Source organism: Paroedura picta, chromosome 4, assembly GCF_049243985.1.
Source record: "Paroedura picta isolate Pp20150507F chromosome 4, Ppicta_v3.0, whole genome shotgun sequence".
NCBI classification, from domain to species: Eukaryota; Metazoa; Chordata; class Lepidosauria; order Squamata; family Gekkonidae; genus Paroedura; species Paroedura picta.
In genome coordinates this window covers 139,577,671-139,592,942 of record NC_135372.1, presented here as the reverse complement: position 1 = coordinate 139,592,942, position 15,272 = coordinate 139,577,671, and the positions used below count along the sequence as shown (strand labels likewise).

Below are 15,272 nucleotides of genomic sequence, written 5' to 3'. Positions count from 1 at the left end.
CTAAAGTGCTCTCCATTGAAATGGGCTCAGCAGGAAAAGGGGGGGGGGAAAGACTCCTTCAAAAACCAAAGCAGTTATTTGCTTCTGGGGGGGAGGGGGGGAAGTGTCAGGCAATGAGGCCGAAACAGAATCAGACATGGCCTTTGTTGGGAAAAGATCAAAATCAAAGATGCCCCCGAAAAGCAAGAGGGTGTCCTGCAGTGGAAAAGCCTGTCTGAGCATGGTGTAGTGGCAGCTTCTAATCTGGTGAGCTGGGTTGAATTCCCTGCTATTCCACATGCAATCAGCCGGTTGACCTTGGGCCAGTCACAGTCCTGTTGGAGCAGTTCTCTCAGAGCTCTCACAGCCCCATCTACCTTACAGGGTGTCTGTTGTGGGGAGAGGAAAGGAAGGTGATTGGAAGATGCTTTAGGACTCCTTCAGGCAGTGAAAAGCAGGGTATAAAACCAACTCTTCTTCTTTTTCTTGGCATGTTTCCCATGAGTAATGTTTGCTAGTAATATGGCGCCATGTGCATGCATGATGTTTAGTCTCTGGCCGCAAGGAGCTTGCAAAATAGTACAATAGACTAGGGACAGAGGCCACTTTCAAAAGAGGTGAATCACTAGAAAAATAGTTTAGCTACCAGCTACAGATCCATATGGCACTAAGTCTGCAAACATTTCCACAATTGCTGGTTTCTTTTAGGAAGGCATCCCAGTCATGAGAAAGGCTGCAGTCTTGTGGTTCAGGGGACTTGCCATCTCAGAACATAGCAAGGACCTTCTCCATGGTAGTAGAAACATGGGTGTGGAGGAGATGTATCTTTCCCAAGCAAGATAAATCTTCACAGCTTGGTGGAGTGGTTAGGAATGTGGACTTCTAACCTGGCAAGCCGGGTTTGATTCTGCGCTCCCCCACATGCAGCCAGCTGGGTGACCTTGGGCTCACCACGGCACTGATAAAACTGTTCTGACCAAGCAGGAATATCAGGGCTCTCTCAGCCTCACCCACCCCACAGGGTGTCTGTTGTGGGGAGAGGAAAGAGAAGGCAACTGGAAGCTGCTTTGGGTAGAGAAAAGCAGCATTTAAGAACCAACATTTCTGCTGCTGCTGCTGTTCTTATGAAGACCTCGGCTTCTGTGCCCTGTTGTTGGCCCTCCATATGAATTGATTGACCACTGAGTTAGATAGGATGCTCGACTATCTGGACCCCTGGTCTGACCCAGCAGTGCTCTTCTGATGTTCTTAGGAAGATCTCGTCCTCTCTGCCCTGGTATTGGCCCTCCAGAGGAACTGGAGGAACTGTGCGAATCAGGAGGCTGGACTAGATGCTTTATTGTTCTGATCCAGCAGATTTATGTTCTTTCCCCTCCCTAATTGTGATAGTTCCTTGGCAGCCCAGAACTAGGGCTTAGAGAATTGCAAAATGAGCCCCTGCCCACCCCAAGCTCCTCTGTCCTACCCCTCTCCTACATGAGTCAGAAGAGTGGTAAAAGCTTTGATGGTCCCAATTGTTCCTCATTTGCAGCTAAATCCCATTCATTTTTTCCCCTTTGCCACACTTCTCCGACAAGCATCCTAAAGAGCAACTCCGGCCGTCACGGAGAAATCCGCCAAGCTAATTTTGGTGACATCTGTATTTTACAGTCAACTCCCTGACAGATTTTTTTATGGCATAGTTTGTTCAACATTTGCTATGGAACCCTCTTCCAAACCTGCTTTATAGCGAGTAATTTGAAGAGGCGCCCCTGACGATCTCGGATTAATAAAGCATTTTAAAGAGGGAGGGATTTAATTGAAAGGCTTACTGAAATACATTTGCAGCCTCTCTTTCCCACCAAGGGCAAAGAAATAAATATCCTCGTGCTGTGGAATGCCAGACGTTTGTTGAGAATCACTCCTCGCCTTGTGGATTTGCATTTCTTTCACCTTCGGAAACTGGGAAGCCTCATGCCTCTTTGGATTGATGCAAAATTGTGCCAAGCTCTGAAAATGGGCTTTATGGATTTCAAAATCCGGCAATCATACACATCGGGCTGGATTCCAAAGGAACTCTTATGGCTTTTGCTTTTTACATCATTCTAGGAAGTTTGAAAAGCATTGGATTTGCAATCAGCAAGTGATTGGGTGAAGTCAGCCTTGAAAGGCTGTTGTTAAGCTGTTGAAGCGGCTGAGCTGTACCTGTGTGCTCACTAATGCCCCCAAGTGGTCATAGGTTATGTTGCAATGGAAGAACCCCAAGCACATGTCCTGGGAATTCCTGTATTTAAAATGAGCTCCTAGCCACTTTCTCCTTCAGGAAGGGGAGAGCAGTGTGTCTGTGAAGCAAGGGGCAGCATCCTCCATTACGGCTCTCTGCTGATGTATAGTCATGTAGTCTGCTTGAGCCTACCCTAGGGGCTTGCAAGGTGTTTTCTTTGTAACTACTCTTCAAGCTGTTGCACTCTGCTTCTGTAAGGAGACTGAAGCAGATGGATATGATATATATTTCTGTATAATCTTTCTGGTAAAGATTCTCTCTCTTTTAAACCTCAAAGCACTGTGAGTCTAGATCTGTGCCTCATCCAAAAAGGTAACTAATAGATGCATACTTTCAAAACACTCTGTTACCATGCAGCTGTAATTTTCTGGGAGGACTTAGGACCAAGTCTAGTCCGAAAGTCCCAACAAAAGGTGGCAATGGAAGAGAGTTCGATGGATCCTGCGGACCGCCAAGATGACAAATAAATGGGTCCTATACCCAACTTTGAAACTGACAATGAAGAAATGTAAATGGTTCAGATTTTCTTATTCTTTGGCTCCATCATCAACTAAGACTGAAACTGGGAAGAGATTGAGGCAGGGAAGGGCAGCCTTGAAGGAGCTAGCAAAGTTCCTTAAGTGTAAAGATGTGCTACTGGCAACTCAGTTCAAATTAATTCATGCTGTGGTATTTCCCGTCACGAGGTATGGGTGTAAACCCTGGACAATGAAGACAAATAATAGGAAGAACATGGATTTCCTTTGAAATGAGTTGTTGCTAGTAGGGTACTACAGATAACCTGGACCGCCAGAAAGACAAATAGCTGGGATTGAGATCAAATCAAGCCTGAACTTTCCCTAGAAGCTAAACTGAGGCTATAGTGTTTGGGTCATGTTATAAGAAAACAAGAGTCAATGGCAAACATAATCATGCTAGGAAAAGTTTAGGCCGGTAGGAAAAGAGGGAGACCGAACAAGGAATGGTTGGACTCCTGCAAGGAAGCCCCACGGATCTCAGTCTGCAAGACCTAAGCAAGGTTGTGAACAAGGGCATTTCAGAGCATGGGAATATGCAAGATCTTTACTGTGCATGATTCAAAAACATCACAAGAATATCCTACAGGGGGCATCAGAGGAGATATGTAGCTAGCATATTTAGATTAGGAACCTCCTGCTCTTTTCTAATAATCTCCTCCTGCATCCTGATTGGCTCATTGGAGACTTCCTGCTCCTTTGAGTCTACTTCCTGCCTGCTCTTCTCTCCTGAACTTTCAGGCAGTTAGGCAGTTAGGGCTCTCTCTTTCTCCTCTCTTACTCACAGAGTTGTTTCTTAATAAACCTATTTTATTCTTTAAGTAGCTGGTGCTTTGACGCTTTTGGTATTAGAACTCTGCTGACAGGGAGGATATTCATTCATTGAGTCGAAGGACCATCCTAGATGGAAATAACTTGACAGTGCTTAGCAAGCACACTCGTACAGGAGGACTGTACAAAGGGACTAGTTTTTACAATGATAAAGAAACTGAGGGGAACAGCAGAGCACTTACCATCCGTTTTGAATGGGGCCGATCCTCTTGATGTGGGCAGCCTAGCCAAGGTTGAGGCTAACAAGAAATCAAACAATAAGACATGTAGAGTTAGGCAGTTCTTAAAAACTATACCCAACCCAACACTATGTTAATCGCATATTCCAAAAGGGAGACTAGATAGTCAAGAAGAAGAGCTGGGGGGGGGGGGGTTGTACTCAAAAGAGTCTCAAAGCAGCGTACAATTACCTTCCCTTCCTCTTCCCAAAAGAGATGGCCTGCAATATAGATGAGGCTGAGAGAGCTCCGAGAGAACTGTCAATAACCCAAGGCCACCCAGCTGGCTGACGGAGTGGTGAAACTAACCTGGTTTCTCCAGATTAGAGGCCTACCACTCTTACTCACTACACCAAGCTCGCTCTCAAAGTGGCTTACAATCACCGACCCTTCCTGAAGTGTACTAAGAATGGAGACGTCTCCGACATTCTTCAGTAACCCAAATTTATTAACGCTCCAACCGCAACTACAAACTAACTGGCAAACCCCCAATAACTCATCCCCCCTTATATACATATTTTCCTGCCAAAAATTCCTGCGCGCGGAGGAACGTTTAACATAACTTACCATTCAGTGGCCTCACATCTGCATACCTACAGGCACCGTGTGAAGTAAGTGGGGATGAGAGAGCTCAGAGAGAACTGTGACTGGTCCAAGGTCGCCTAAGCTGGCTGCATATGAAGGAGCAGGGAATCAAACCCGGCTCTTCATATTACAGGCTGCCAATCTGAACCACTACACCAAACTGGCTCTCTCTACAACAAGCTGTCTCTGTCTCTTAGCCAAGGGTAGTCAAACTGCGGCCCTCCAGATGTACATGGACTACAATTCCCATGAGCCCCTGCCAACATGTCCATGGACTACAATTCCCATGAGCCCCTGCCAGCATTTGCTGGCAGGGGTTCATGGGAATTGTAGTCCATGGACATCTGGAGGGCTGCAGTTTGACTACCCCTGCTCTTAGCAGTCCCAGAATAAATATGCCAAGGACAGCCTGAAAAATATCTCGGTGCTTCCCCTCACCCATCAGGGTGCCGTTATGCCTCTTGTCTTGTTCCTCCGCCAGTTTCCTTCCTTATCTACCTGCTGCCATATACAAGAACGCTTTAGATTTGCTGAACGATTATCCAGCGTATCTTGGGCTCAATCCACAATCTCAAACATTCTGAGTCTCAGAACAGTTTGTGCAAATCGCATGGTGTATCATCCTGGGCACAATTCCTGTTCTCAAAGACATCGAATGAAACGACGACACGAAAGGCACGCTGGGATAAAACCAAGAGGACGAATCAACCACTGGAAAATGGGTTCCTGACCACACAGCCCAGTCAAACAGGTTAGCCCGAGGAGGTTAGAAACAAGAGGCCTAAATGGGAGATGAGGAATCCACTGGTTTCACTACCTGTCTGGCCAGTTGCAGAGATAGGATCGCTCTCTCCGGTGGCATAGACTGCAGACACCGTCACCGTGTACATGGTGCCAGGAAGGAGAGAGTGAAGGACGACAGCCCGGCTTTTTCCCGAAAGCATTATCTGCGGGAGAAAATAAAGTTTTACAGCCCAACGAAAGCCTCCTTTTTGACATTTGAGACTCATTTGGATATAAAACAGGATTTCATTGCCATGGGAAGTGGTGCTGCAGCTACGAGCATGGACAGAGTCAAAGAGGGGATCGGAGAAACATACAGAGCAGAGGTCCGTCCGTGGCTTTTAGCCCCAAGGTAGAGATGGTATGCTTTGACTGGGGCAGGGATGCTCTGTATTTTTGGTGCTCGGGAGGGTAACAATAGGAGGGCTTCTGGAGTTCTGGCCCTGCTGGTAGACCTCCTCATGGTCCCTGGGTTTTGGCCACTGTGTGACAGAATGTTAGACTCGATGAGCCATTGGCCTGAGCTCTCCTATGTTCTTAAGAGCAGAGGTCCATGAGTGGCTATCCACCACAAGGCATCAGTCTGGGGCACAGGTGCCATGGATTCTTGGATCCTGGGCGAGCCACAGTGGGATGTCTTCTGGAGCTGGGTCCTGCTGGTGGACCTCCTGATGGCACCTGGGTTTTGGCCACTGGGTGACATACCATGTTGGACTTGATGGACCAATGACCTGATCTAACATGGCTTCTCTTATATTCTTAGGAGTGGACTGGATAAACATATGGAGCAGAGGTCCATGAGAAGCTATTAGCTACATTGCATAGGTGGAACATTCTATCTGGCGCATTGGTGCATGGTATTGTTGGTGCTGGTGGCTTATGGAACTCTGGCCCACTGGTGGACCTCCCAATGGCACTTAGGTTTTAGCCATTGTATGACACAGAATGTTGAACTGGACGGGCCATTGGCATGGTCCAACAAGGCTTCTTTTATGTCCTTAAGAGCAGAGGTCCATGAGTGGCTACTAGCGACAAGGTATATGTAGAAGATTGTCTGGGGCAGGGATTCTTTGTCTTCTTGTGTGCTTAGGGGCCAAGAGTGGGAGGACTTCTGGAGTTCTGGCCCCACTGGTGGATCTCCTAATGGCACCTGGGTTTGGCCCACTGTGTGACACAGAGCATTGGACTGGGAGGCTAGCAACTCTATTCACAATTCAGTAGGAATTTGAACCCAGCTCCCCTCTATCCAGTTCCATGGCCCTCCATTACCTTGCCATGAAACATCTGCAAACAGTGTCCATTCCTGGCTTACGTATTTTCAAAACCATTTGTAAATGGTCCCGTTTTATTTATCCCTACCCCAGTCTTCAGCAGTGTCTATGTAACCTTGGCTCATCCTGTGATGCATTTGAATGTGTGTGACTTTGAATTACTTCTTTTTCTCGCTCAACTGTTTAGACTCATTACTGTAAATTATCCCCAACTCTAGTGCAATCAGATGAGGTGTAGATTTAAGTCATAGAACAGGGGTAGTCAACCTGTGAGCCTCCAGATGTCCATAGCCTACAATTCCCATGAGCCCCTGCCAGCATTTGCTGGCAGGGGCTCATGGGAATTGTAGTCCATGGACATCTGGAGGACCACAGGTTGACTACCCCTGTCATAGAAGAGACAGCCCTGGGGAGGGTTATTCTCCTTTTGCACTTGGTGGCCGAAACTATCTTCAGGACCCAACAGAGACATGCCTTGTCCTAGAAGACATTGCTTTCTGGGGAGGGGGGGGGGGTTGCGACCAACTTATAGCAAGGGAAGTTCAAAGATGGCTTGCTTAGCAGCCCTCGAGTTCCTTGGCGGTCTCTCATTCAAGTCCTAACCAGGGCTGCCCCTGCTTAGCTTCCAAGATATAGTTCACCTGCGACATTCAGGTTGGGACAGCCAAACAAAAGTGGTTGGCCATTACCTGCCTCTGTGGCACAGCGGAAAAGCCTCTGCTTTGTATGCAGAAGGCCCCAGGTTCAATCCCCGGCATCTCCAGTTAAAAGGAGCAGGTAGTACGTGATGGGAAAGACCTCTGCCTGGGACCCTGGAGAGCGGCTGCCAGTGTGAGTGGGCAATACCAACAGATAGATCAAGGGTCTGATTCAGTATAAGGTAGCTTCATGTGTGTTCATGTGTGTAGTGACTAAGGGTTTCCTTGGTGGTCTCCCATTCAAGTCCAAACCTGGGTCGACTCTGCTTAGCTTCCTAGATCAGACAAGATCAGGCTTAGCCTGGGCTATCAAGGTCAGAAGCCCCCTCCACAAAACCCACCATCTCCTGGTGCTTCTGGCCCGTTTCTGGGGTGTAGGTGAGCCTGTAGTGCTGCACAAGGCCTTCTGGAGGACTCCAGTGGACTTGCAGGCTGTTCGGACTCTCCGAATCCACAAAGAGGTTTGCTGGCGGATTCTTGGTGGCTGCAATGAAATAAAGATTCCACATTGGTTAGAAGAAGAGTTGGTTCTTATATGCCGCTTTCTCTCCCCGAAGGAGTCTCAAAGGGGCTTACAGTCGCCTTCCCGTTCCTCTCCCCACAACAGACACCCTGTGAGGGAGGGGAGGCTGAGAGAGCCCTGAGATTACTGAAGAAGAAGAATTGGTTCTTATATGCTGCTTTTCTCTACCCGAAGGAGTCTCAAAGCAGCTTACATTCGCCTTCCCTTTCCTCTCCCCACAACAGACACCCTGTGAGGGAGGGGAGGCTGAGAGAACCCTGAGATTACTGAAGAAGAAGAAGAAGAAGAAGAAGAGTTGGTTCTTATATGTCTCTTTTCTCTACCTGAAGGAGTCTCAAAGAGGCTTACAATCTCCTTCCCTTACCCTCCCTACAACAGGCACCCTGTGAAGAGGTGGGGCTGAGAGCTCTGAGAGAACGGTGACTGGCCCAAAAGCTGGCTGTATGTGGAGAAGGGCAGAATCATTCCCATGGTTCCCTTCCCATTTTCTTGCATAAAGCTTGCAAACTCCCACACACATACACATACACTTGGATTCATTGTGACAAGTCTTTTTTAAACTTGTCATGTGAGTGGCACTGGGTTCTGCTGGGTACTAGAACATTGCACTAGTTCTGCTGGGCTTGAAAACTACACACAGAGAGATTTGGAGTGTGATTCTATGCTTCACATCAATCCTGTTGAATTAGCATTGCTACAATGGCACTGAGTTCTGCTGGGAGATTTATTAAAAGGTATGAAAGGATTGCCCATTGGAAACAATGGAAGAAGTTTGAAAAACCCATTAGAGATAATGGGAGCCAGGAATACCAATTGACTTGCATGGGATCCACGGGTATACATTACAGCAGGGGTAGTCAACCTGTGGTCCTCCAGATGTTCATGGACTACAATTCCCATGAACCCCTGCCAGCAAACGCTGGCAGGGGCTCATGGGAATTGTAGTCCATGAACATCTGGAGGACCACAGGTTGACTACCCCTGCTTTGCAGCACGAAATACTTGCAATGAAAATGCAGTCTGGGTTTTCAGTCCATGTCGTTGGGTCCAGGTAAACTGCTGTGGGGCTGGAATAACAGGCCCCAGAGTAGAATGACAGTAGAAATCATGCTCTGAAATAGAATTTACTCTGGAACTGGAATGACAGCCCTCCAAGTGGAATGACAGCCTCTGGAATTTGCAGAAGTGTTTTGGGAGAGGAATGATAGCTCCCAGATGGGAATGATTTCCCTCGGTGGTCACAGAAGTGTTCAGGGGCTGGAATGACAGCCCACAAATTGGGCTGACAACTTGTGAGTCATAACAGAAATTTTCTGGGATGCGAATGACAGCCCCCAAAGTGGATTGATGGTTTATTCCACTGCCAGAACCCTTCTGCTCCTCCCAGGCGATGTCTTCCCACTAGTTGCACTGTGATTGCACTGGTACTGCTGGGCACTCTATACTGGTTCTGCTGGGCTTGCAGAAAATGTTCCCCCCCCCTTGATTGGATTGTGATTGAGCTGGCATTGCCACATTGTCACTGGGTTCTTCTGGGCATTAAGTCATAGCATTGGTTCTGCTGGGCCTGCAAAAATTAACACCTCCCCCCACACACACACACACATACACACATACCCTACTGTGAAGTTTCTCAGAGACTTTGATTCTGTTCTGCTGGGCTGCTATTGGCCTTGATTTATTTTATTTTTATTTATTTGGATGTTTATACCGCCCATTCTTTACAGCGCTGGGCGGTTTACATGGAACATTATGTAACTTTACATGGAACATTATAATAATCTATAACGATATGCACGTTTCAATACAACATCACAACAATCAAGTAACAATGCACAACACAACATAAATAACAACCACACTGGGGGGATCAAATTGTTCAGTCATGGAAGGGTGTCTGAGGAGGGGCCCAGCAGATGTTCTGAGTCGGTCGCATCCCGGCATCGGCTAGGCGATAAGCTAAGAGCTAGGAGATCATGATCTACTGTGTCAAATGCTACTGACAGGTCTAATAGTATGAGCAGCGCTGACCCGCCTCGGTCTAGCTGGCGTCAGAGATTGCCCATCAGGGCAACTAACGCTGTCTCTACCCCATGTCCAGGCTGGAAGCCTGACTGAAATGGGTCAAGGGCTGAAGTTTCTTCCAGGAATGCTGATATTTGGTCCGCAGCAGTTTTGCTGCTTTTTGTCTGCATTGGAAATGTTGCATCTGGAGAAGTGAGCAGAGACTCCTGAAAATGCCTACCCAGCCAGAAATTTTGTGAATCTTTAAGGTAAGGCCCTCTTACTCTTTTCTACTGCTACAGACAGACTACAGACACAGCTACCCATCTGGATGAAAAGTAGGTCAGTTTTTAATCACGGTGCCAGCATAGAAGGAAAAGAGTCATGCAAGCAATCAAAAGCGTTTTGCACAGGTCTTGTACATCTTTAGAATCCCATGAGTCAGCTCTCCGGCTTAAACGCCAGGATTCAGAAAGAGCGCTCTTTGCTTTGCTGAGGCAAACACACAAGCAGTCTTTAGAAAAACCTAGATTTATCTCCATACTCCTCAATTCAATATCAAGACCACTTTCATTTACCTGAAATCAAGCACAGGTAATGGGAATCTGACCTCAGGGCAGCAACGATTTTATTTATTTACTTTATTTCCCACCTTTGTCCCCAGTGGGGACCCAGAGCGGTTTAGATCACTCTCCTCTCCTCTGCTCTATCCTCACAACAACCTTGTGAAGTAGGTTAGGCTGTACGGGTGGGCATGAACTGGGAGAATGCAGTTAGAATCATAGAATAATAAGAGTTGGAAGGGACCTCATGGGTCATCTAGTCCAACCCGCTGCACTAGGCAGGACACTCTCAACCCTCTCGCTCATCCCCTGTCACCTGCTACCCCCTTGAGCCTTCACAGAATCAGCCTCTCCGTCAGATGGAGTTTAAAAATCTCCAAAGATGGAGAACTCACCACCTCCCGAGGAAGCCTGTTCCTCGGAAAGTTCTGTTCATGGTTAGTGGTGTGTCCGCTCTGTTAGCTACAAACCACCAAGAACTCTTAAGCAATTAATGAACTGGTTTGGCTTGTAAAGTTTGGGATGAGGTAGAATCCCCCCCCACACACACACACATGCTAGAGACACGAAACCAGCAGGGGATCTCTGGCTGACTCTCTTCTCCTGGCCCTCCAAGTTTGGTAAGGACTGGGTTGATGAGTTCCCCCAAAGAAGGTGCCTCCAAGGAAGCGCTTTTTGTGGAAATGACGGGCATTACACCAAATGTGGATGCCCATGGACTAGAATTATTTCTTGCTTGGCCAATTATCCCTGTGATTCACAGTGGCCAAGAATTCAGCCACTGGTTCTGATATTTCTGGGGATTTATCATCTAGTAAATATTGAGTGAATCTGTCCATGCATTAGAAGTCAAGCCAAAGAAGCAGGGGGAGCAAGTCCGATTGATTCCCGCTTGGTTTGTCTCTCAATATCACAGATTCTCTGTCTAATAATGCCAAATAACGAGACACCCCTTAATTATCCAAAGTCTGTGAATTTTATGTCGGTTCTGCCGGTACCAGTTAGAAACAATGAAATTGCATAGCAGATCATACACGAAACTATTAGGACCAGAGCGATCATGCAATTTTATCCAAAATTTGATAGAAGTCCATACTCTAGCACGGTGGTCCCCAACCACCGGGCTGCGGCCTGCTGCCGGGCCGCGAAGGCCCTGGCACTAGGACGCGGCTCCCTGCCTCCGCAGGGCCGTACCCGGCCGCACATGCGCATTTGCGCCGTGTGCAGCCGCAAACGCGCATGCACGGTGCTCCTTAGCAGGCATAGTAGTGCCGTGGAGTGCCGCGCATGCGCATTTGTGGCTGCGCATGGCACACTCGCGCATGCGCGGCATGCGCGGCATGCGCGGCATGCGCGGCCGGGCGGTCGCCCTCCCCGCCACAGCTGGTCTGCAGCCTAGAAAAGGTTGCGGATCACTGCTCTAGCAAACTGAGGCCAAGTTCGTTACAAAAGGTAGAAAGGCTAACCACGTTAGGAAGACCCAAAATACAATGGAAAAAAACCTGCATTCCTCTCTTTAGTTGTCAAATCCCTGTGCTTCTGTTTATGCAGGCTTTTAACCACATCTTTATTGCAGCCTTTGAGTCTGAAATCTGTAATTCATTTTCCTCAGCCCACTGATACGTGCTTTCATGCCCTGCTCGGTATTTTAAACGAAGTGTTTTAATGAACAGCTTCTAATGTTTTATGTTTTTTTATGATGTTTTATTCTGTAAACTGCCTCAGGTGGTCCCTGCAGAAGCTGCATAAAATTTTCCTAGGTGAATACATACAGGGCCATTTTTATGATGCAAATAAAATGCAATTCTGTGCCTTGAATGTGGTTTATTTATTTAGGTCATTTATATGGTGCCGTTCCGTTTCATGGGAAAGTTCTCAAGGCACAGTTCCTGAGCAAAATATAAATATTCAAAATGCATTCGAAATGGCAAAATATTATTTAGCGTGGAGCTTAAATCAGGTCAAGAACTCAATTAACAGCAGAAGAAGAAGAAGAAGAAGATGAAGAAGAAGAAGAAGAAGAAGAAGAAGAAGAAGAAGAAGAAGAAGAAGAAGAAGAAGAAGAAGAAGTTGGATCTTATATGCCGCTTTTCTCTACCCTAAGGAGTCTCAAAGTGGCTTCCAATCTCCTTTCCTTTCCTCTCCCCACAACAGACACCCTGGAAGTCCATCAGGTTTTCCTTAGAATAAAAGAAGAGTTGGTTTGGGGAGAGCCACACTGATGGTTTATAAGTACTTGCCTACATAGCAGTCACTTTGTGACCTCTATTAACATTCTTGTTGCAAATTGTCTATTTGTCTCAATTCTTTAGTTAAGGAGCCAAGTTCACTTTCTTTTTTGGTATTTATTCTGTGCCTGGCCCGTGTTCCCTTTGTAGCTTGTTTGGATGGCCCGGGGTTGGGCTAAGACCCAAATATGAGTGTGTGGGGAGAGTTTGTGGAGGGGAGAGCGCTCAATGGGGTTGTGATTCTGTAGAGCAGGATTTCCCAACGCACGGTACAAGAAGGCCATTCAATGGTACCATGGCATGGGTTTTTTTTCAAAATGGCGTCTGGGAAGAGCCTTCCCACCCTATGCCTGCTGTTTCCAGCTCTAAGCAAACAGGACAGAAACAAGTTTTAAAACTTTAAACAGCCATTTAAACAAAATCAGAGTCCAGGGGCACCTTTAAGACCAACAGAAATTTGTTCCAGGCGTGAGCTTTCGAGACTGAGGAAGAATGCTTGCACTCAAAAGCTTATGCCTGGAATAAATCTTTGTTGGTCTTAAAGGTGCCCCTGGACTCTGATTTTGTTTAAATGGCTGGTTCACACAGACCAACACGGCTACCCACTTGAATCCAGCCATTTAAATTTTAACTTTAACCAGCCATTTAAACATTTGCTGGTCGCGGCTCCTCTCACTTCCAGCAAGCGTGGCAGGGAGGCGTAGCCAGCTAACATCACTTCCTGGTATCTTAAAGGCTGAAAAATATTTCAGTGTTACAACCATGGTCAAAAGATTGAAAAAGGCTGCCATAGAGTTTGACCTTGGAAACAAACATTTTCACCAGGTGAACTAAGCTCTGTAGTCCATCATATTGGTTTTTTCCCACCTTGGGATGCCAGGTTCTGCCAAGTGTTAGGGATAGCTTAATTAAGGATTAATAAATTTGCAATGTATGGCTGTGAAAGTTGGACCATAAGGAAGGCCGAGCGTCAAAGAATTGAGGCTTTTGAACTCTGGTGCTGGAGAAGACTCTTGCGAGTCCCTTGGACTGCAAGGCGAACAAACCGGTCAATCCTAGAGGAGATCAGCCCTGCCTGCTCCTTAGAAGGCCAGATCCTGAAGATGAAACTCAAATACTTTGGCCACTTCATGAGAAGGAAGGACTCCCTGGAGAAGAGCCTAATGCTGGGAGTGATCGAGGGCAAAAGAAGAAGGGGACGACAGAGAATGAGGTGGCTGGATGGAGTCACTGAAGCAGTCGGTGCAAACTTAAATGGACTCCGGGGAATGGTAGAGGACAGGAAGGCCTGGAGGATCATTGTCCATGGGGTCGTGATGGGTCGGACACGACTAACAACAACAACAACAACAACAACAATTAAGGATTATTTGATGGGTAGCCAGCATTGATGGTCTAAAATGCCTAGTTTTAGCTATGCATGGGGTTCTGGCAAGGTTCACTGCACACATGCATGCTCAAAGCCCAGCTTGCCAGGAGCTTAGCTTGCATTGTCCGTCAGCGTGTGTTTTCCTTATTAAAATCAAAGTTTTTCTACAATTAAAAGGAAAAAAGAAGTACCAGAAAAGGGAGAAACGAGAAAACATCAGACAACTCATTAACTTTTTTAAGTCTCCAGACAAACAGTTCATAAGCTGCAAATCTGTACTTCATACTTATTGTTTCAAAATTACTTCTTAAAAGGAAAATTAATTCTACATTTGCTTTCTTTAATGACTAAACCCGCAAATAATCCCTGAAGGTGCAGGTCGCAAATGTAGTTCACCAAGCATTTTACTGTCTTCATCGGGTGAAGCTACCAGTACCCTCTCTGGCCCTGGAAACCTAGACGAGTGGTTCTCAACCTGGGGGTCAGGACCCCTTGCACAGGGGTCGTTGCAGGGCAAGCAGCTTGGCTGGAAGGGGGCGCCATCCATACAACAGCCTTGCGGGGTAGATCTGTCTGGAGCAATCCTGAACCATGGATCTTCACTCCATTGGTCAGTTTCGGTTTAATTTCTGTGAAAGAACCCTTGCCTAGTTTTATGGTTGGGGGTCACCACAACAGGAGGAACTGCATTAAAGGGTCACGGCATTAGGAAGGTTGAGAACCACTGGTCTAGACTACATTATTAGAATTCACTCAATGTGGGGCTGCCCTTAGCCCTGATCTGGAGATCAGAGCTGATTAGGATTCCCTCTCTTTTTTTGATTCCCACACTCCTCCTCCACATGAAGCCAGCTGGGTGACTTTGGGCCCCTCACAGTTCTCTCAGAGCTCTCCCAGCCCCACCTCCCTCCCTCACAGGGTGTCTGTTGTGGAGAGAGGAAGGGAAGGTGATTGCCTGCCGCTTTGAGACTCCTTTGGGTAGTATAAAGTAGGGGGCAAAAATCCATCTGTCTTCTGCTGCTGCTGCTTGAATGTGAGTTGGATCTACTTAAGTAAATGCAAGTCTACCTTTTGTTTCATAGAATCATAAAGCGGGAAGGGACCTCCAGGGTCATCTAGTCCAACCCCCTGCAGAATGCAGGGAATTCACAACTACCTGCTCACCCACAGTGACCCCAATTCCATGCCCAGATGATACCCCCTCCAATCAGAATCCCTAGCCAGCCTGGCCTGGAGAAATTTCCTTCCTTCCTTCCTTCCTTCCTTCCTTCCTTCCTTCCTTCCTTCCTTCCTTCCTTCCTTCCTTCCTTCCTTCCTTCCTTCCTTCCTTCCTTCCTTCCTTCCTTCCTTCCTTCTTCCCTTCCTCCCTCCCTCCCTCCCTCCCTCTCCTTCCTTCCTTCCTTCCTCCCTCCCTCCCTCCCTCCCTCCCTCCCTTGCACCCT

General features: G+C 47.2%; 1 protein-coding gene across 2 annotated transcripts in view; it reads right to left on the bottom strand.

Annotated features, from left to right (window-relative positions):
* COL20A1 (collagen type XX alpha 1 chain) overlaps positions 1-15,272 on the bottom strand; it is a 142,657-nt gene that overhangs the window by 77,770 nt on the left and 49,615 nt on the right. For both annotated transcript variants that reach the window (XM_077335837.1, XM_077335838.1), the window contains exons 19-21: positions 7,485-7,627; positions 5,209-5,338; positions 3,771-3,827 (exon numbers count right to left, since the gene is read on the bottom strand). In XM_077335837.1, the coding sequence (XP_077191952.1) occupies positions 3,771-3,827; positions 5,209-5,338; positions 7,485-7,627 (330 nt within the window). The remainder of the gene's footprint in view (positions 1-3,770; positions 3,828-5,208; positions 5,339-7,484; positions 7,628-15,272) is intronic.